Below are 22,764 nucleotides of genomic sequence, written 5' to 3' on the forward strand. Positions count from 1 at the left end.
AGGAGCGTGAGAGCGAGGGGAAAATGATTAATCTGTCAAAGGCAAATTTGGGATCGGGATGAGAGCTCTGACATCCAGCCGAGCGTAACGCCAGCCCCCGCAGGCGAGCACCATTAATGCACAGGAGTTTCACGCTAAGCCGATGCACCGCCATAGCAGGTGGTGCTCGTATAATCATCCGAGGGTCTTGTGTCACTCGTCTCTGCTGCCTGATCTGCGCCTCGTTTCAGCACTGGACAGCGACCGGGCACTGAAAACACCGAGGGAATCCTGAGGCGGGGTAAATGTCACAGCCGCACAATAGTTTACCACAATCTTGGCATCAATCCCGTGCTGCATATTTTTTTTTCTACTGGTAGCTGTCTTCTATTGCGATATCACCGTATGCGTGTGTGTCCTCTCGCCGCGAAGGATGCTTTGTTGTGCCGTTTGTTAAAGCGTGATTCGTGTTTGATTTGTCAAGCCTCCCGGAGCACGGGACTGCGCACGGTGGCGATATGGAGCTCACCGAATGCCCTTGAAAGTGTAGCCTTCATGTGTGTGTGTGTCGCTGTGATTGTGTGTTTTTGTGTCAAAGGGAAATAGAAATAGAGAGAAATAGTGGGGGGAAGAGAAAAGGAGAGAGGGGAGGGGGGCTGTGGTGGTTGGAAGCAACTGCGCAATTGTCTCAATTGTCTGTCCCTATCTGTTCACATCTCCTCTCTGCGCCTCTCTCTCTCTCTCTCTCTCTCTCTCTCTCTCTCTCTCTCTCTCTCTCTCGCTCTTTTTCCCGCTGTATGTTTCCTTCTTGGCCTCTCTCTTGTCCGCTCTCTCTCTCTCTCCGCTGCTTCCACAGTCGGTCCGACCCTCGCTTGGCTCGGGGCAATGCGCGCCTAGATGACTTCACTACATCAACAAGCACCGCGGTAGTCCTGGACTAATATAGCAGAGCCACATCTTTTCCCCCTCATCTCTCCTCCTCCTCCTGCTCTCTCTCTCAATTCCTTCCGTCTAAAGGCACCATGGGAAACCGTGGCATGGAGGAGCTGATCCCGCTGGTCAACAAGCTGCAGGATGCCTTCAGCTCCATCGGCCAGGCCTGCAACCTAGACCTGCCGCAGATCGCAGTGGTCGGAGGCCAGAGTGCAGGAAAGAGCTCTGTGCTGGAGAACTTTGTAGGCAGGTAAAATTGACAAACAGAAATAGGATAATCCCTTCTCACTTTAACCTTGAGGATGACATAAGAGATTGGCCCCATAGAGTTCAGACCATCTTTCCCCTGCTTTAAGTCACAGTTGAAGCACCTTAAGGCGAGCAGATTCAGTCACTTTCTGTGCTGCTGTTTTATTTTCTCTTTTTTTTGGTACCACATATCCATATCTTGTGACCGCCAACAGGGGATGGAGGCTTTATTTGGGTTACAGCAGCACCTTTGGGGATTTTGGCCCAATCAGCACCAGCTGCAGGAGGCCACCTCACAACCCTAAAAATAATAACCGCTGCTTTTCCGTGAACCATGTACTGATGGCGTTATGTTCGGATGTTGTGTAAAATGCAGATTGCTGCATGTAACCTTTATAAAAGCACCATCCTACTGTTCATGCAGAGGTGTCAGCTCCCACTTCTCCAAACACATGAATATTCATAATTTTTTCACCCTTGATTTATATATCTGGGTTGTTGTTGTTTTTTCCAACTCCATAAGCAGCAAGCAGTGAATCTGAAAATGAGAAATACATCCAGGCTCCACAATGACATTTTTTCCTGCTGTCCAGTAGCTACTAGTGTGTTATCTGCTACAAGAATCTCACTATTCTCAGACAATAATGTGTTGCCATGGTTTCTTTATAACCATGCATTTTAAAGAGATTGGGGACCTTTTAATTGACAGCTAATTATAGCGTCCCTCAGTTGTCTATTAATAGAGAGACGTACTAATCGTATATTCTCTAAATTTGATGAGAACTTTGCTTTTTAAATCGATTAGGGATCCCGTCACGTGTCCGTTTTAAGGGGAGAAGTCCACTGCTCTGTCTGCAAAACAAGCTGTTGGCCGTGATGATTTCTGTGTCTCTGGAAAGAATACCAGCGGGGTTATTGGAGCTATGCTCAGATTCCAGACACTCGAAAGCATACATTACAGCATATAGTGTCGACATTTACTTTTAGATGAGAATATTTTACATGCAGGGAGGGTCTATTAAAAGATGCCATTTCATTACTACTGTTTTTGAAGCTTGAACCACACTACATACTTGAAAGTCAGTCGTTATCTGCTGCACCCATTCTGGCCACTCTTTTAAAGCCTGCCTGTCAGTGTTTATGGAGGTGCACAACTAAAATGCCATTAGCTTGAATGTCTTTGTAACCACATATTGCATGTTCTTACAAGCACGCAGTTCCAGATGGATGCATTGATTTAGTTCTGTTTCAGCCCTCATTTAGAGTCGTGATGCTGAGTAACGGTCCATCTGTCCAGCACTGGCTCTGCACAGCGCTGAATGGACAAGTAGTGGGCTTTTAAAAAAAGGAAAAACAACTCACCCACTTTAGGGACTTCTGAGGGTCAATATGTGTTAATAAGGTTCTTGAAACAGACCTTAAAGCATAAGAGGCAGGCTGATAGGTGTGTGGCATGCCTGCATGTGCAAGTCACTATTTTAAACTGGGAGAGCTCGCCGTCAGCGATGCAGCTCTCTATTCTGACCTGTTGTTTATCGGGTCAGGTTGTTCTTTACTGTTAGAGTTATTGTGTTGCAGTAGCAGCAGCTGAAAGCCACAGGACATGTTTTAAAATGGCCCCTTTTCCCCCACTTGTTTTGAAATGGCCTACAGCAGACTACACGAATGACACTGAAAGCTTTATGCTAGCTGTCATGCCATCGTAACTGGTGTAATTATAAGAAATTTGCCTTCCAAGGCTTCAAAAGTAGAAGCTGTAAATAACATTATCATTATGCTATCTATAGCCTTTCTTGGAAAGAGGTTTACATTTGCTGCGGTTTGATGTAATGAGTTTTGATTGACTGTCTGTCCTCAGGGACTTTCTGCCCCGTGGATCTGGCATTGTCACCCGCAGGCCCCTGGTTCTGCAGCTTATCAACTCTTCTGCAGGTGGGTGCACACAGCCACACACCCACACTTGCTAGCATGCAAACACACATGCTCTTACACACAAACACACACACACACACACACACACACACACACACACACACACACACACACACACACACACACACACACACACACACAAAACACACAAATGCAGCCTCCTCCTCTCTCCTTTTAAAATGGTACTGCTTTTTTTTCCCTCTCTCTCTGGCTTTTATTCCCTCCCGCTCTGGCATTATTTTCCACTCAGACACATGCAGCACAGCCATTACTAATCTCTGTTATATGCTCTCCATTTTCATCCTCTCAGAATGGGCTGAATTCCTCCACTGCAAAGGGAAAAAGTTCACAGACTTCGACGAGGTTCGCCAGGAGATCGAGGGAGAGACGGACCGTGTCACGGGGGCCAACAAAGGCATATCTCCCGTCCCCATCAACCTGCGGGTTTACTCCCCCAATGGTGCGAAAGGAATAACTCACCTTTTTCCTCTTTTTACTGCCAAGTGCCAGTATGCAGTAACACTTTTGAATCAAACTAGAACGTGAAAAGCTGTGAGTCATCATACTCTCGCTCCTCGTTTGAACAGTTGGCAGATAGACTCTTTAAAAACTGGGTCATTAGAAACAAAGAAGATAGTTTTGCTTGTGAAGTTATTGTGCTGGATATGAATGAGTTTTGATGATGTGAAAGGCAGGCAGGCAACCAGATCATTTAAAGGCTCTGTGTTGATATGGTTGCATAGCATATTCCGTTGTGCTGCCCTCAGATTGTTTGTGCTATTAAGAAGAGGCTTACCGACTAAGACTTTTATTTCATAGCACTTTATTTACCTGTTTAGTCGTCAATGGAAGTTGTTCTCCCACTGTATCTGCTTCACAGAACTTTATTGCTGCAAAAATGACTACTCATATTATTATAAAGCTTTAACCACAGATGATACACTTTAAAAAAAGCTAATTTTAAGCTGGAAATGTGAAACTGGTGATAACTTATGAGGTAAAACTAGCTTGCAGTTAGTAAAAGCGTGCATAGCTGTGTATTTACACATTTAACCTTTAGCTGTTTGCTCTAATTTGCTGATTTAAATTATGGTATCTCAGAGCCGCCTACATATTTATGCACTGTTGAACAGTTGAACAGACAGAATCTAGCCAAATGTTCTAGTTATCAACCACCATAGTTAAATGAATGTTGGACTAGCTGCACATCACAGAAATGTCAAACCAGTTCTTACATTGCATTCCTCTGATTGTGCAGTATTGAACCTGACTCTCATCGACCTTCCGGGGATCACTAAGGTGCCAGTCGGAGACCAGCCCGTGGACATCGAGCAACAGATCAGGGATATGATCATGCAGTTCATCACCAGAGAGAGCTGCTTGATCCTGGCCGTCACTCCGGCCAACACTGACCTGGCCAACTCTGATGCCCTGAAACTGGCGAAGGATGTGGACCCCCAGGGTAAGGCAAGGATGCTGGGGTAAGCACCAGATATTGGGAATAAAAGAGGCTGTAGCAAGGATGTAGAATGAGAAACTGAAGGAAATGAAGTCAGTACACAGTGGCTTTGTGGTTACTGGGCCAGCCTCAGTAAGACTTTCAATCTCTGTCAGCTGCAGGGTGGGTGCTCAGTGTCTGACCTTGTGCTTTGACTGCTCTGAATGTGGAAGCAGAATTTCCCTGTAGGGAATGATCAAGTGTCACATTTTTATTAGAAACGAGGGTCTGAGAGAAGAGGAGAGTGGAGATGAGGAATGCACAAATCAAATGATAAACAAGGAAAGGGAAAGAAAACGAATGTCTTAACTTGTGTGGAAATAAAGATAGGCAGATAAGTTGGGGGTAAGAAAAAGCTGCATGAGATGAATAGAAATGATAAGAAAAGAGAAAGAATCCACCTAACTGAACAGTTTGACCTTCAGACAGGAGACGAAAATACACAAGTGGACAAGAGGGTGAAATAGCCAAAAAGAGGACTTGAACAAAATAACCTTGTGTGAAAGACGAATTATATCAGACAAGAAAAGTGAGGTGAAGGAATACAGGAGGTAAGCAGAAACAGAGAAAGGATGCTTTAGAATAGAGAAAAGAAGAACAAAGCGTGGAAAAAGGGAAGCAATAAAATACAGCAAGAGCTGGATGCAAAGCTGGATTAAGGCCCAGACCTTCATGAGCCCCAAATGGGAACATTTAGTATAATGGACAACAAACAATAAATGTGTAGTTAATTATAAAAGGAAGCAGATGTGTAATATAAGCTTTTTTGCTCAGTGTGAGGATTGTATAATTTTACACTGTAATAAATACAAAAAACAAAATACTCACCAGAGTGGATTTTAAATCAAACAATCTGTGTGTAATTGAAGTGCAAGCTGTGAGCATTAATCTGGTGAGTTTGAAAAAAAAAATATGGCATTCACTGTTTAGTAATTACACCCATTTTTATACAAAGTTTCCCATTTTCAGAGGTTCAAAGGTTTCTTGGTTGACCGACAGCAGTTTCATGGCCATATGAAGTCTGTTCTGTTGTTGTTAGGTAAAATCTTTTGTATTTTATAGCTTTTCACTGACATTTTAAATATGGGGCCCAAAGAAATGTGAGTGCAAGTGAGGAAGGCCATCATTTTGCCTGAAAAACCTGAGAGATATCATAAACCGTTAATATTATCAAGGTTTACAATCTAGAAACACCTTAATTAATGGAAATACATGGTGCAAACCACGAGTTACACTCAAGAAGACCAGATTAGCCAGAAAACAGATCTGGAAAAAAGTTCTTTGGGCAGATGAGAGCAAGATTGCTTTGCACCAGAAAGATGAGAGGAGACAAACAGGAGAAGGAGAGCTCATGATCTGAAGGATACCACGTTATCTGTCAGACATGGTGATGGTAGCGTTATGACATGGACATGTATGGCTGTGGAACTGGGTCACTAGTGTTTATCGATCATGTGACTGCTGATAGAAGCAGCAGGATGACGTGTGAGGAGTGCTGTCGCTGCAAAACTGATCAGACAGTGGTTCACAGTGCAAATGGATAATGAGCCAAGCATACTGCAAAAGCAATTCAAAGACTTCTCAAGGAAAAGGAATATTCTTCAATGGCAAAATCGGATCCCATCCCAATAGAGCATGCGTTTCCGCTACTGAAGACAAAACTGAAGGCAGAGAGACCCACAAAAAAAGCCTAGATGGGCATCTTAAGGGGGTAAACATAGCATATGTTGACGTTTATGGGTTCTAGACTTCAGGCAGTCACTAAATGCGAAGGAGTTTCTTTCAAGTATAGAAAACAGTTCTTATATTTAAAATAATACAAGTATTTTATCAGAAATGGCTGGAATTCCTAAACGGTTAAAGCAAAATTTTTGTTAAACCCCTTGAATTAAAGTTGAAAGTCTGCACTTCAGTCGCATCCATACTGTTTGATTTAAAAGCAGGCAAAACTGCAAAAAATTTAATTCTAATCTAATTCTGTGCTTAAAAAGAGTAACCCAAAACCTTTAAAAGAAGCTAGTGTTTCCTAATGACTATCACTTCCTTTCCCATTGTACGTCTTTTTGATGCCCTTTCCAGGTCTGAGGACTATTGGAGTGATCACCAAATTGGATTTGATGGATGAGGGCACAGACGCCCGTGATGTCCTGGAGAACAAATTGCTTCCACTTCGGAGAGGTGTGTGTTTGTTTTATTGCGATGTAGCCAGCTTCTATTTGGCTCTTGCCATTTCTCTTCTCCTACAGTTCCTCCGCTCTGAAAACTTCAATCTGTGTTCTTGTTCTCAGAGTCAAATGTCTGTCCAGGTTTTACCTGCTTTCACATCCATTCTCTCATTATTTTACTCGTGTAGTTGCTACTAAGATTCTCGTTTTTTTTTTATATTCGTCTTTGTTCGCTCCCAGGGTACATCGGAGTGGTGAATCGCAGTCAGAAGGATATTGATGGAAGGAAGGACATTAAGGCAGCTTTAGAAGCCGAGAGGAAGTTTTTTTTGTCCCACCCAGCATACAGGCACATGGCTGAGAAAATGGGCACTCCACGCCTGCAGAAAATGCTCAACCAGGTGATCACAGGTTCCCCACCAATGCTTCTCCACCATATACTTTACATAATTAATAAGAGGGCGGCCTACTTTTTTTTTTATTGTTGGCTTCCATTATACAGCATATCAGTGTGGGTGATATAAGACTGTAAGTAGATGGAAAACACACTCACGCTTTCTAGCTCAGCTCCTAATAATTTATCATTTACTGGAGGAAGCATTTCACATTTTCATTCTGCAGTGTAACTGAATGAGTGTTTGGCTAAATCCTCCTTGATTACAGTAAAATAAACAGTCCTGACTGTAATTATTCTGTATTGCAAAAAATGGCAAATATGTAAGAATTATCAATGAAACCATGATTTTAATGCGTTTCATATGGTGGCTTTGTGTCTCTAAAGCAACTTACCAACCACATCCGGGACACCCTGCCAGCTTTCCGCAGCAAGCTGCAGTCCCAGCTGTTGGCTCTGGATAAAGAGGCAGAGGAATACCGGGGATACCGACCCGATGACCCGTCTCGCAAAACCAAGCAGCTGCTGCAGTCAGTACCCCATTTTTCCCATGGACAAAGCATTCAGATTCGATTTTGCTGGCAGAAAATGTGTTTGCTGCAGAAATCCTACCATATATTGAATATGATGAATCATCGTTGATTTATTTTGAGGTTTTCCATTTTTCATGTTACAGGATGGTGCAGCAGTTCTCCGTGGACTTTGAGAAGAGAATTGAGGGTTCAGGGGACCAGGTGGACACAGTGGAGTTGTCTGGTGGAGCAAAAATCAACCGCATCTTTCATGAGCGTTTCCCCTTTGAGTTGGTCAAGGTGATATACTGAAGTTAAAACGAAATGCAATCACTGGGGTCACATTTAACACAGTCTCACAGCCAGGATTTTAAAATGACACAGATACTTAGATGAAAGCTTTAAAACAACATTATATGGCAGTTGTTTGATTAAATAGGATGGTGTATCTTTCTTTTTTTTTTAGCCCCAATCCTCCCTGTGCATTTTCAGATGAGGGCATGTCATAAGTTGTAGCTTTGGCCTATTTGTACATATTAGTACCTAATGACATAAAACTCCACCTTCTGTTGTTTCGTGAATCTGGAACAGCAGAAACAGTGACACCCCTCGGTTTTTTTCTTTCTCATTTTAACCAAATGTAAGTTTTGAAGAATGTATATGACTAAAGTACATCATTTCTTCCTTTGTTTTCCTCCTCTGCTTCCTCCCTATTCTTCATGCACACTGTAATTCCATCCTTTATTCTCTATTGTGATTTTCTTTTGAATGATCCTCAAATAGCCTCACCATTAGCGATGTTTCTTCACACTCCGAGTGCAGAATGTTCTTTCTCTTTAATCTTTCAGCATGAAGAGCTCTTGCAGTCTTCCCGCTGTCCCATCCATTACATTTGTTCAGTTCTTTCATTTCTTCCTCTCTGTTCTCCGCAGATGGAGTGTGATGAGAAGGAGATGCGTCGCGAGATCAGTTATGCCATCAAGAACATCCACGGTATCAGGTAGGGTTTTGTCTATCAGGCGAGAATATGATATTGCCTAAACTAGTCTTTGTTCCAACAATACCTTGTACAGGCCCACATCAACTTGCCAAAAGTAGTTCATGCCAGTTTTTCAAGCTCAAGCATCCAGTTCCTCAAACATTTTGAGCCTGTGCTCTGCTACTGCTCACAGCTTTCTGGCTGTGGCCACAGATATTCATTCTGGTATGGTGAGAAATTACCAGCATTGAGCTTGGTTTGTGAAAAGGCCTGAAAGTATAAAGTTTGTATGAGTATTTATGAACTGGGGTGGAGCAGGCCTTTTCTTTTATTATGTTCAGTTCTGACTATGTGTGTTTCTATATTGATTCACAGTGGTTAGCCACTGGAACCAAAAAAAATGCCACCCAAGCAAGAGAAAATCTGACATTTAAGACACCACCACATTTTGAGCCTGAATTCCTTCCAAAAACAAAAACAGGTCTGCAGTGACTCACGTCAGTAGAAGATGGTGATCTATTTATTTTCAGAACCACATGTGAAGGCTGTGGTTACATCTAGCTGAATCAAAACACAAATCAAAAGCAGGAATATATGTGGAACCAAAACATGTGTTACTAATGTTCATCATCTCTTTTCTTGCACTCTTCGTGGGATTCAGGACTGGACTTTTCACCCCAGACATGGCATTTGAAGCCATCGTGAAGAAGCAGGTCATAAAGCTGAAGGAGCCTTGTGTCAAGTGTGTGGACATGGTCATCCAGGAGCTGATTAACACCGTACGCCAGTGTTCTAACAAGGTAGCGCTTCTGCTCATTGGCTTTGTTGTACTGGAACAATATTACCAGACTGATGTTTCGGGTTTTCATCTAAAGTTTTTCATTATTTATGATATTATTTCACATTCATTATGTAGAAGGAGTCATAAGCTGTTTACTATGTTTTCAGCTGGAATGCTTCCCCATGCTGCGTGAGGAAACTGAGAGAATTGTCACGTCTCACATCCGAGACAGAGAGAGTCGGGCCAAGGATCAGGTTTGTTTTGTTACTGTTTAGTAACAACTCAAAGGCAACAAACAAAACAAATATAAAAAAATAGCAAAGATTATCTCACAATTTTTCCAAAACTTGTCACTTGTGTACAAATGGCACACTTTGGCTTTATGTTCTGGATAGCGCCAAGCTAGCTGTTTCTCTGTTTATATTCTTCATGCTAACATAGGCTAACCCGGCTACTGCTCAAGCTAGCGAGCATCAACGAGTCTTTTGAGGCACTTTAGTGCAAATATTTGACAATAATATGACAGATTGTTAAGTGTTGCTTCACATGCTCTGGTTTTTAGTGAGTAAATTTTTAGCTGTCACTATATTAGTACACTATAATACTATGAGATTACTTAGCACTAATTAGCAAGTAGCTGTGTCTCTGTTGTGTCAATACAACCTACACCTTAGCACTCCATCTTTCCCCCCGAACATGGTCTTTTCCTGAGAAGAAAGAAACCAACATGGACAAATATTAAAATTTGACACTGCTAAACAAACAGAATAAAAGATGGGTGTAAGCTACCATTATCTCACTGCTTCTTTCTGAAGTTTTTGAGAGCTTCTACTGTCAACATCTTCAAAATAATTTAATGTAATATACAAAATAGATAAATAAAATAAATCAAATCTTTGCAAAATAATAGATATGACAATTTGACCTGTGAAACTGCATGTTCATAGGCTAATAACACATGATTGACACATTGTTAAGTCAATGACAGTGCAGTTTCATACAGATAATCTAATACTTTGAAACACAATGATAAAGATTCAATTTTGTTTTATTCAACATGAACCAAAATGAGTGACTGAGATCACAAACTGAACAGGTCAGTGTTTACATCAAAAAGCTGTTTCCCTATAGATTTCTATAGGATTGGAAGTTACTTGCAACCAGTGCAGGTTTAAGGCACTTCAGCATTGACTTCATTTTTCCAACCCAGAAGTCACATTTGTGTGTCATACTGTCTATGATTCATAACAGGGTTTCACAAACCAGTTGACACACTGGATATATGTCCATTTTTTTAAAGTACAGAAAAAAGTGAGGTCTTAATGCTGCTTGTCCAACTAAAGAAAGTCAATGCGAATATTTTACCCAAATTCACACATTGATTTTCATTTCCAGGTTCTGCTGTTGATTGACATCCAGCTCTCTTACATCAACACTAACCACGAAGACTTCATTGGATTTGCTAAGTAAAGAGTCAATCCCTCAACTTAGCTCTACTATGATGCATTCTTTAATACTGCTCATGTCAGGCTAGTAAAAACAAATGCTTAGAAACTCCTCTTTTACCCCATCATGTTTGTCACCTTCTATTTTCTCTGTGTTTGCCTCTCATCTCCGCATCGCCCTTCCATCTCTGTTTTGTTGCTTCTGGGCGGCAGCGCGCAGCAGAGGAGCAGTCAGACTAATAAGAGCCAGAGTTCAGCAGGCAATCAGGTGAGCATTTGTCACGTCTCGTGTGTCAAACAGTGGAGGTCGAGGGAGTACTGCACACCCACACAGCGGCAAGATGGCTACTGCAAAGAAAATACAAAGAGCTGAAATGAAAGAGATCTTGTGCAAAGCACTCTCTTTCATTTGAGTAAATCTTATGCATTGCACAAACATTATGTTATATGCATTTTACCTTTGCATTGTTTTTTTAGATTATGTTATTACTTATTTCTCCCTTTCGTCATGCATGTTGTATTATGTTTTAATTGGGCACCAACTTTGAACAGTGTGTTTTATTTTGATCTCTTTATTTCTTTATTTTTATTTGCTTCCAGTAGCCTTAGTGAAAGAATCTCTTGGGTTCTGTTACTTTTTGCCACCATCATCACTGGTGTTGTTGTTGTTGAGACATTTCCCTTTGTTTGAACCCCTCCTGTGTCATCAAGGTGCCACTTTGCATTTCATCCCCATCCCTTAGTGAGAATCTCAGCTGCCCTCTTAGCTGGGTGTCTGTTGGTGAGTATCGCTCATTGTGGGTTATGGTTTGCAATGTAATTTGTGCCTGCAGTAACAACTCAGCCCATTGTGTGGTGCTCTCCAGCACTGCTACATAAAAGAAAACATTTTCCCCTCATTTTCCACTCTGACAGGTAAAGAATGCTAATTGGCTGTGTACACTTCTGTTGGCCAGAGGCTCAACAGAGGGTCAACTTTAAAACAAGTTGCATTAGAAAATTTGCCTTTTTTTTTAGTGCCACATGGTGTCTAAAACCCCCACATCCCTTCCTGTTGTAGGCCTCCTCTCCTCCTGCATCAGGCCTGATCGTAAGAGTTTTCTTTAATAAATGTGTGCTTTCTAACACCGCCTACACCCACCAAGGCCCACAGACTACAGGGGGTTACCAGCTAAACATGTAATAGTGAAAATGTGCTTTTGGCATGGCTGTTAAAGTAAATCTCTAAGATAAGATAAGAAGCGTAAAAAAAAGATTTCTTTTTGGTGTCCTGGGATGCTTTCAGCTACAAAGCAGCTCTCTCATTTGGGCCTAAGACACAAAGGCTTTGTAATGATTCGGGTAACCTCCTTTGTGAGTCTTAGGCGGTGTAAGACTGACAGTTATCTAACCTAATAATCACTTGGCACTGTGCCCTCTGGCCTGTTTATGTAGGGCTTGTAGGGTTAATACACCACAGGAGACACACACACACACTCTGTGTGCTTGAAGCACTAAACACGGCGGTCACTTAACCAGCTAACACGGGCCTCTGCTTGTGGCATTGTGAGCACAGTGAATGAGATCGCACTGACACACAGTCACACGCTCGGCTCTGCCGTGAGTCACAAAGACACACCTAACCTGACCTTCACACGCATTTCATCGCAAGTCATGCTTTGGGTGATTTGCACTAATTTGCGGTGTCCGTCTTGAAAGGCGGAGGAGTCGTTGATCATTAGGACCGTGTCGTTCTCTTTCTTTTACGTGTAGTTTATGTTTTTATTTACTTTTTTGGGGGCAGGGTTTGTCCGTAGATGTCTTCCTGACTTTCTGACCTCACCTCCTTCCACCTCACAGGTCATCCGCAAAGGCTGGCTGACTATTAACAATATCAGCATCATGAAGGGAGGAGCCAAGGAGTACTGGTTTGTCCTGACTGCTGAGAGTCTCTCCTGGTTCAAGGATGACGAGGTAGGTTTAAAGCGGCTATGATCAGTATTTTTATACAATGTTATTTCTGTGGCTCAAATGTGCTGTGTGAGGCGTTGGCTGTTGTGATGAGGAGGCCAGGATTTAAGTGTTTGGATTCAGTATCCACGCTTGTCTCCTTATAGTTAATTAGACTTTTTGACTTTGAATTTTTTGTTTCTTCCTGAAAATACTGATAGTATGTCACACGTTTACTATACTGGGATAAAAATAACTAAAACTTAAAGACGCTATGCTGAAAGGAAGGAGCATTCAACTTTCTACATGGATACATGACTCAAATCACTGGTCAAAAAGAATTTTATTTATTTATTTATTTCAGTTATCCTTGAAAATATCAAGTACAGACCAACCAGCAGCAGCATACTGGTCTTGTAGCTGAGCACACCATCTGCACCACAAGCCTGCATGAACAGGATGAAGCATTCGGTCCATCCTCCTGGCTTAATCTTGGTGGGCTGATGTCTATCTGCCTGTCTGTGCCTGCTGTACAGGTTGGAGGATATTCTGCACAGCAAGTGTAGATAGGCAGACACACTGCAACTCCCTCAGCCAGTCGGTGTGGTCTCTGCTTGTTTATTGGGCCTCGTTTAGTCTCTTGCTGTGGTACGGCTCCAAAAAGGGGAATGCACAGAGACAATGGCCTTCTCTGCAGCCTTCATTACAACATATGTGCTTCCAATTGGGCGTTCTTTCGACTTATCCCCAGACCGGTCGACTGCTTTTTGTGCATTTTTCAGGCATTGCTGAGCAGCAGATCATCACCGTGATGGAGCAGTTTACTGTATGAGTCACCATTGCGAGGAGTTTTGGCCACATTTCTGTCATTCACTCAGTCTTTCCGTTCATCTTGTGTTTTGTCTCGAATCCCCCCTCAACCCCCCTCATATCTCTCTTTCTTCTCTCCCCACCTCTTTCCTTTGGGAGTTTAGGCATTTGCTTCTTCTTCTTCTTTTGCAAATTTGGAACAGGACCAAATCCCAACCAAATGTTCAATCGCAGACACCCAAAATATATGAAAGCACACTCAGCCCTGAGACCAGCACATGGGGCCGCGCAGCGCCGAGTCCAAAGATTGTCATTTGAGACGTCAGTGTGGTGGTGCAGGAAATTATAGACTCCGCTGGCTTCGCCTTGTATATTTCTGTTTTACACTCTGTGAACTTTCTATAGTCCCAATGCACGTGCACATGCGTGGATGCACATAGACACATCTGCACACTCACCCACTCTCTCCCTCTCTCTCTCTCCCTCTTAATGTGGCTGCCAGTTACTTTGGAACTGCTTGCATTCTTGGCAGGAAAATTATAAGTTTGTAATCCAAACATGAGCCTCCAGTGTTTGCGGTGAAGAGAAACCCCTCGACTCAATATCAGTGCCCTGCTCAACACCCCCCCCCCCCCCCTTCCCGCAATTCGACCGACCTTCAACATCCTTACCAATCACTTCATGACAGTCATTTCCTTTAATCCTTCATATGTGTAATGCTTAAATGTGTCACAGTGTGCAAAAGAGCTCCAGCACAAGATCTCAACTTAATAGACGGAACAATCGCTCTTAGCTGAAGCCATATTTATGAGTATAGCTCTCTTTTGTTTTATTTGCGTTATCGCACTTTTCCTATCAGCCTTTAGCATTTAGCGTTCGACACCTTAGAAGTCTACTATAGCTCCTTTGTCCTGTGCCTCACAGTTTTCCAGTCCCACTCTGACCACCCACTGAAATAACTTCCCTGGAGGTGTCTGACTGTATTTTCAAACTCCACTTGATTGATTGGCCCTTCGTTCCTTTGGCTTGTGTTTGATGCTTTGCAGCCACATTCGCTCCTCCTCCTCCTCCTCCCCAATCCCCCCACCCCCACTTCCACAGGACCACATCTTCATCAGAGGCACCAGGCTAGCAGCCTGCACATTTACTCATTCATGCCATAAATTATGCGAGCTTGTGGGTTAAAGCTTCTGATTGGACTGATTCTTTTTTTTTCTTCTTCTTCTTTTTTTTACACCCTGGTTTTTCAAAGCTGCACTTAGTGTTGGTGATGTTTGGTGATATATGTTTATTCCCCAAAAGAACCGAAAGGAAAGTGGTGAGCGTTAGAGGGCGCTTTGGACAAAATACAGATGATACGGAACAAATACAGACTGCAAAAAGATTCAAAATAGTGAAGAGTGAGGAAGAGGCAAAAGATGCAATAAAAACAAACCCACCCCACACACACACACATGTCAAAGACCTGATATAGAAACAGAGAGAGAGAAAGGGACACAGAAAGACAGACTGACAGAAGAGGGTCCATGCCCAGTCTAACCAATGTGCAGACTACTGTACACCAGTATGACAATGAACAGGTAGTCTGAACACTGGGTGGACGGAGCCGGAATTAGAGCCAGGCCTTGTGCGCTGGTTTTCCTGCTTCCCCAGATGCTTGCGGCTCCGTCGTCCGTGCCCTCCCTTCGCCTCCTCTCCATTTTGGCAGCAAAGGATCCAGCGTGTCGAAAACTTTTCAAAAAAGTTTCTGTCTCATCCGCATTCGTCTCTTTCCCCCCTTTTGGTTTTTGGGTCGCATCTCTCGCTTATTTGTTTTGGTGGGCGTTTAAGCTCGGGGTCCCCTCGCGGTCCGTTTTGGTCACGCCGGCCATGAGGAGTATCCAGCCTTGACGTGGCATATTCGCTCAGACGACCGGGACAGACTGGCTACACGTTCAGGGAGGGGATATTACAAAAAAGAGGGAAAGAGAGAGACGGAGGGTGGGGGGGAGGCAGAGGTGGGGGGAGTGAGTGAGTGAGTGAGAAAGGGAGAGGAAGAGGGAGGGGACCTGTGTGACCATATATGGGTTGTAGTGACCCCTTGGGGAATAGAACACAGAAGGGTCTGCAGAGTTTTCCTGCGTCTTCTTCTCCCGTCCTTATCTCCTTTAATTCTTACCTGCAAGCATCTAGCACCACGTTCCAGACCATCGCGCCAGATGTGGACTTTGTTCTGCAAATCTTTTGTAAATCCACTTCAGCACTCCTTCTTCTCGGTCTTTCTTCCTCCCTCCTTCAGCCGCCATCTCTTTAACTTCTCCCTCCTTCCCTGCTTCCCTGTGTGCTGCTAAGCACTACCAGATGTTGAGTTTTAACGCCAGGCTGTCATTTAATCTCTCTTGCTCCCTCTCTCTCTCCCTCATTCAAAAAAAAGAAAAAAGAAGAAGAAAAATCAGGCAGGAAGTGGGCCCCTCTGGAATGGGAAGGAAAAATATTGAAAAAATATTGAGGGGGAGGGATAAAAGGAAAAAAAAGACAGTTAAGAAAGATGAAGGCTGGGATGAAAAAAATAAAAGATCTGTCACAGCTCCTGCCAGAACCTGTGTGTCCTCCACATCAACACCACTGCTTGAGTGGTGTGTTATCTGGACCTCCTGTGCGATTATATCAGCGTTTTCTCCTTCTTAACCACGACCAGAGTTTCCCCGCCCGACAGCTACCAGCTCTCCACCAGCAAACGCACCGTGAAGAACGACTGTGTCTTGACCCACACTGTAATGACTTCCACATGTGCTCTCCTTCTCCCTTTTTCTTTCTGTTTCTCCCTTCCCACCTACTCACCCCACTGCCCCCCCACCCTCTTACCTCCCACTCTCATTTCTCCCCCATTCCTCCTCCCTCCTGTCCCTCCTCTTACTCTTTCAGCTCTTTTTCCTCTCTTACAAAAAAACAAAAAAATGGATGTCACCTTTTCTCTTACCTATGTCACATAATGCTGTTCTTTGCATGGCAGATGAAAATGTTTCGGTTAAAAAAAGTGATTGCGGTACGTACCTTCTGCTTTCCTGGTCCGCAGGAGAAAGAGAAGAAGTACATGCTGCCCCTGGACAACCTGAAGGTGCGCGACGTGGAGAAGAGTTTTATGTCCAGCAAGCACATATTCTGCATCTTTAACACGGAGTCAAGGTCAGCTGAGAGATCTTCAAATATCTGCTTTTTTATTAACCTTTGTAATAGTCGGATTTATAGATGCCTAGAGGAACCAAGACTTATTAGAGCACACGCATGGAGAAGACGGAGGCCTGTGTGTTGAAGCAGAGGCTGAAATGTTTGGGATTATGTTTCTTATAGTGGAGTGTGAATACAGGTTAAGACAAGCTACAAAGATTTAGGTTCGATCCTTCTCAGTTTTTGAAGTTTGACAGTTACATTTGATGTACATTTGGTGCTACGACACACTATCTTTTAGACAGCGCATGTTATAGAAAATTGCCGCAACAAACTGAGGTCCTTGAAGGTCTTGATGTTGCAGTAGTGAGCTGATGTATGTGCAGAGTGCCAAAACACCATCTAGCAAATAAGCATATACATATGTTGATTTGTTCATATTTAAAAAGAGGCTTGGATGTGTCATTTGATTCTGTTCATCAACTGAGCACCACTAACTCTAATCAGAGGCATTCTCAAAGGAATAGATATGAAGAATGTAAAAAATAAAGAAAATGCAACACTGGCAGGCCTAATGCTGCAGAAAGAATTGTTACTTTGATCGTCACAAGCATGGAGAATAAAATAAATAAGTAAAATAAAGAGATTAACATATTTAAGTTACTGCTCAGTGTGTGCTCTCTGCCGCTGTTTATTTTTAACATGATAGCCTCACATTAGAGGTTTGAAACTTTAAACTGCACATTCTTAAATATTAAAGGTGACTCTGTGAGTTCGACTCAGACTCTGTTTCATAGCCTAAAAGGAGAAATGGAAATGACTTTAGTTTGTGGCCAGTTAAAGGTGAAGGGAAATTACTTTTATTGATCGAATAATTTTGGCGAGAGATCGCCTTCACATGTACCTGATCAGTTTTCTAAGTTTTGTTCTTGTTAACTTAAAAAATTAGACATTTTTTGCATCGTCATCTGAATTTGATTATGTGCAAATACAGTGACAATGCATAGGGGTGTCAAACAGAAGGCATGAGGGCCAGAATCGGTCTGCCAAATATTCTCATCTGGCCCACTGGACTGCTTTGGCAGATGGGTAGAAGGCATGAATTTTAGACTTTTAACTATAATTTTTATTGGTTTTACAGCTTTTCCAACTGATAAAGACGTCATTCATGACCATTCATATTGCATCAAAGTAAATAAGTAATAGACAAAGCATTAAATGCATTAAATTAAAGTTCCTCTCCCTTTTACTGTCTGCTATAGAAATGTATGATTTTTACAGTGGGTTCAACTTGGCCTTCTGTTTGATACTGTATCAGAAGCAGATTTCAAATTGAGAAATCCAGATTATTTGCTTAATTAAATACACTCTTCTACTTTTTTACATGGGATAGTACAGATTATGAGCTTTGTTCTCGCTTTGTCTCACACATGCTCTCCTGTCCTCAGGAATGTGTATAAGGACAATCGCACCCTGGAGTTGGCCTGCGACTCTCAGGATGATGTGGACAGCTGGAAATCGTCTCTCCTGCGTGCTGGGGTCTATCCTGAGAAGACAATTACGGTTGGAAAAAATTCCATTAATTTAGCTCCTTTCATTTAATTTTTATGTAGAGCCAATTGCTGAGAGCATGAGGCTTAAGGCAGGTCAGGTTTAAGGTTAGAGTTAATCAAAACATATTTAAAGAAAACTTGAAGTGAACAAAAAGTGATGCAGTTGCAGCAACGAAAAAAATCCAGTAACCCAAATGAGGCAAATACAGAAAGCCAGCAGGAAAAGACACAAGACGGGGAGACAAGACTATGATCAAATATCACATGGATTATTTGCACAGACAAGGCACAGGTGAACTAAATAAAAAAAAAATAATGAGGGAAGGGTGAAGAACAAAGATGTGAAAGGTCACAGAAATCCACATAAGCAACTAACCTTTACAATAAAATGGGAAGGTTACAACTACATACAGGGCAACATGGGAAAAGGAAAACACTTGTGTACACATAACATACGGTGACTTGTGATCCCACATACTATGCTTTAAAGTAAAAAACAAATCCAATATAAAATATACAGAACAAAGCAAAATTATAGAAAATCTGAAGTTAACATGCAAATGTACACTTGCCAGCATGGATCTAAATGCTGCCTTTCTACATCTGCAGGTTGAGAGTGAGAAGACCACTAGCACAGACAACTTCTCCATGGACCCTCAGCTTGAGCGTAAAGTGGAAACCATCCGTAACCTGGTGGACTCTTATATGGCTATAGTCAACAAGTGCATCAGGGACCTCATGCCCAAGACCATCATGCATCTCATGATCAACAATGTAAAAATAAATACTTAAATGTCTTCATTAAATAGGAAACAAAGACAAATTTTCTTTGGTTGTTACTGTATTAAAACAGCAGGACTGTGCTTTTTCTTCATTTTCACAATTATGATTTTCCATCTTCCACTACCTCTTTCTGCCACTAGGTGAAAGACTTCATCAACGCAGAGCTGTTGGCCCAGCTGTACTCTGCCGGTGACCAGAATGCCCTAATGGATGAGTCCCAGGAGCAGGCCCAGAGGAGAGACGAGGTACTGAGAACCCACCAGGCCTTGAAGGAGGCGCTGGCTATCATCGGTGATATCTCCACTTCTACCATTACTGTCCCACTGCCTCCACCTGTTGACACCTCCTGGGTGGGAGGATCTACTGGTGGTCGCAGGTAAAGTAAAATTACAGTACACATGGAGACTGTGGCCATTTGAAATAAAGGCATTTGGTGGTATGACGATATTCTGTTACCGCATATCTTGCCTTGTCCAGGTCTCCTCCTCCCAGCCCCACTGCTCCAAGGAGGATGTCTTCAGGCCAACGTCCAGCTCCCAGAGGGGCCCCGCCACCACCAAACCGCCCAGGACCCCTGGGGCCCTTCAATAACAGTGCTGATAGCCCTCAGGCTCCCAGCCGCCCAAATCGGGCCCCTCCTAGCATCCCAAGGTGAGTACAGTCCTCGCTTCCAGTTCTCTTTTCTTTGTATTAAGTACTCTATTCATTTACTGATTGAATAAAATATGGAATCACCTAGAAATGATCAAATTTGAGAAAAGTAAATCTAGAAACAGGTCTTTATGTGCTCTTTATGAGTTTTATATTTTTCAGCAGCAATCTGCTCTCCCGGGGCTTCTGTAGTAGTCAACTAACAATAGTTGAGCAGTGACCTGAAGTAAATGCCGTTTAATATTAATACAGATTCTTCTGTAAGTCACATGGTATACCTAAAAGTTCAAAAATACACAGATTTTGAAATAAAATGCAATATGAAACTAATTCTCAGGAGAAGGAGGTTTGAGCAAATGTGCATTAGCTTTATGGCATGTGGAACGTCCCTCACACTGATCTCACTGGCATTTCTGTATTTTACTGTGAATATGTTAAATGCACTGGTTTCATATCTACTTGTGCGCTCAAAGCAGTTTATACAATATGGCTCATTCATTCATTGACACCCACTCCAACAAGCCCTTTTTTCAATGCTAAAGGGCTTTCTAGCTAACATTCACACACTTGACACAAAGCTACCACCATCCCCATTTACACTAGCTCAGCACAAGGCAGGAAACAGCTAGTACGTAAAGGTTACACAGTTAGCCAGTATAATGTAACACATTATATCTGCTCATATCTGTACAAAAAACCCCAAACTTATGCCAGATATTCTGACTGAGCCAACCAGGCTAGCTTGTGCTAGGCTAAGCCAACTTACTGCTAGTAGTAGCTTAATATTTAGCTTACAGAAATGAGCACAGTATAATACAGACTTGTATTTCCCAAAATGACAAACTGCTTCAATAAATAATCTCTACATTCCTCAGATTTTATATTTATTTGGCTTTAGTGTGGAAGACAAAGTTTTTACTTTTTCTTGTTAATTTCCTATTTACATATCTTATTCACGATGTAAAGAAATATCTTTTAAATTTGTGTGAACACTAAAGGTTACTCTCTTATCTCGTCTTCCCTTCTCTTCTTTTTTCTTCTCATCTTTTCAAAAATCACCTTATATTCCTGCTCTACGGCACCTCACACCACATAATTACCTATACTTTCCCTAAGTCGGCGGCCCCCTCCATCTCCTACAAGACAAGTCCCTCCATAATCATATAAAGGGATTCCCCATATCCTTATCTCCTTCCCTTATCCATTTCATCCCCCCACTCTTAGCCATGGCTCTGCTGTCCTGGTCTCTTCTTAGTGCTGACACTGAAGTCTTTGACCCCCTTTGACCCTCGATTTCCTGCCAGGTGACGATGTCCATATATTTATGTACAATATGGTACTTGTCTTGTGGTGTATGTGTACGTGTGCTTGTTGCTCGCCTGTGGTCCAGGTTTGCTTAGCAGGTCCACTACCCAGTATCGGTCCCTGGAACCTCTCCCCCGTCCACAAACCCTTTGCCAAGTCAACCACCGCCCCCACTTTGCTGCTTCTACATGAAAATACGCTCAGCAGTCGTACTGCCCTACTCATTCCAAAATGCAGCATGGCACATAAGCTGCTTTTATTGCATGGGAGTGTATGTGTGTAGAGTGCGTGCGTGTATGCGTGTTTTGTGCGTATGTATATGGGGGAGGGACTAATTTGCCTATATGTAGGCTGAGTTTGATTTAGTATTGTATTAATTTATTGTATAATGCCCCCTCCCCTCCTAAGTGTTAAATATCAGCTTGATGTTCTCTTAGGAACAGAAGTTGTAACTTAGTATATGTGTGAATATGCATTTTCGTGTGCGGATAACTATGTGTATGTGCGTGTGTATGGGCGTGCGGGAACACGTGAGCATGTGCCGTCTGTCTGCACGTTTGTTGGCGTTTCAGTTTCTATTTGTTTTCATGGTCAAAGCTGTTAATGATGAATCAAAAAACCCTCCGGGGTCAATTTTAATGTTGGACTTTTGTGAGTTGTTCCTGTGTTGTAGTAGCAGCCATACACACATAGCAAGGCTGAGGAGCACCTTCAGTATTCTCTCTATATAGAAAACAGCCTCAATACTGCATTTAACCTCGTCATAGGTGTCCACCTGTGCTGTAACAATGGTCAAATTGTGACCCTTGCAGCCTTAAGCTTCGATGCAGACGCTGACAGTAAGATGAAAAGAGAAAGAATACCTATTTTAACGTGGCAGAACACACGTTCATCCATTAACAAAGAAAGGACATGTTCTTACATGTTTCCATTTAGCCTTTTTCTCAGGTTCGAAACATGCGACTCCATGCATATCATGACTAGCATTCCTATTTTCAAACTCTTCTAGTCTCTTCCGTTTTACTCGCAATCACTTAAGCTGGCTGGTCAGCGTTTGTATCAGCGCTCAAGGTTGTATTGTCAACGTATAAGTGCTTCTCTGTCAGTTTGTTATTGTGTATGTGGGCCTAAACTGTGTTCTAATGTATATAAAGTAGGTAATGATAAGGAGATACTGTACCTGTGGACTATAAAGACCTCATCAAGGATCCTAGCGCTTTAATCGTTCTCTCTCGTGTCTCTACTCACTAAATGCTCCCTTCTCTCTAATTTAGACTGCCTTACCGGCATGAACTACAATTCTGTATTGCCAAAGCTAAATGTAGAAGGGGATAGGTAAAGGTAATTAAAAAAAGATAAATCTGCTGATGACCAACAGCAAAACGGTTCCATTTGTAGTGAAATTGCATTGTTTAGCAGAGGGCGTACTGTTAAATTGGGGAAATGCATCAGTTGTTATTTTCTGTGTCTCTGTATCTCTCCTCAATAAACTTCTCCCTCATAATGTCACACTTTGCCAGACTCTTTATTGTTTCATTCACAGGATTTTGGACTTGTATTTCTATGCAGGTTTAAAAATTTAATGTGATTATTGCTACAATTAGTATCTTATTATTACTTTAACTTCAAAAATATTTGATTCAAACTTTTTGGTTAGAAGATGACACTTTTAGTGAAAGAAGGACTTAAGAGAAGAGGTTCACCTGAAGAAACAGGATG

The 22,764-nt window shown here is 42.3% G+C and overlaps 1 protein-coding gene across 4 annotated transcripts; it reads left to right on the forward strand.

The window, feature by feature from the left end:
• dnm3b (dynamin 3b) lies at positions 1-22,536 on the forward strand. Of its 4 annotated transcripts, XM_085388674.1 has the most exons (22): positions 1-280; positions 836-1,162; positions 3,020-3,093; positions 3,404-3,553; positions 4,352-4,555; positions 6,671-6,769; positions 6,997-7,157; positions 7,538-7,680; positions 7,827-7,962; positions 8,595-8,662; positions 9,303-9,441; positions 9,590-9,676; positions 10,818-10,888; positions 11,081-11,135; positions 11,928-11,957; positions 12,707-12,820; positions 16,662-16,771; positions 18,202-18,316; positions 18,916-19,080; positions 19,230-19,465; positions 19,567-19,740; positions 20,857-22,536. In XM_085388674.1, exons 2-22 carry the CDS (start codon positions 1,002-1,004, stop codon positions 20,897-20,899), a joined length of 2,535 nt encoding a protein of 844 aa, XP_085244800.1. In that variant the 5' UTR covers positions 1-280; positions 836-1,001; the 3' UTR covers positions 20,900-22,536. The 4 variants fall into 4 exon arrangements, with proteins under 4 accessions (XP_085244800.1, XP_085244797.1, XP_085244799.1 ...); XM_085388671.1 differs by lacking the exon at positions 11,928-11,957; XM_085388673.1 differs by lacking the exon at positions 11,928-11,957 and having other exon boundaries at positions 20,884-22,536.
• Positions 22,537-22,764: the final 228 nt, after the last annotated feature.

This window comes from Rhamphochromis longiceps, linkage group LG18 (assembly GCF_057381845.1).
Source record: "Rhamphochromis longiceps isolate RC_006_pf linkage group LG18, R_longiceps_female_GT1.1, whole genome shotgun sequence".
Classification (NCBI taxonomy): domain Eukaryota; kingdom Metazoa; phylum Chordata; class Actinopteri; order Cichliformes; family Cichlidae; genus Rhamphochromis; species Rhamphochromis longiceps.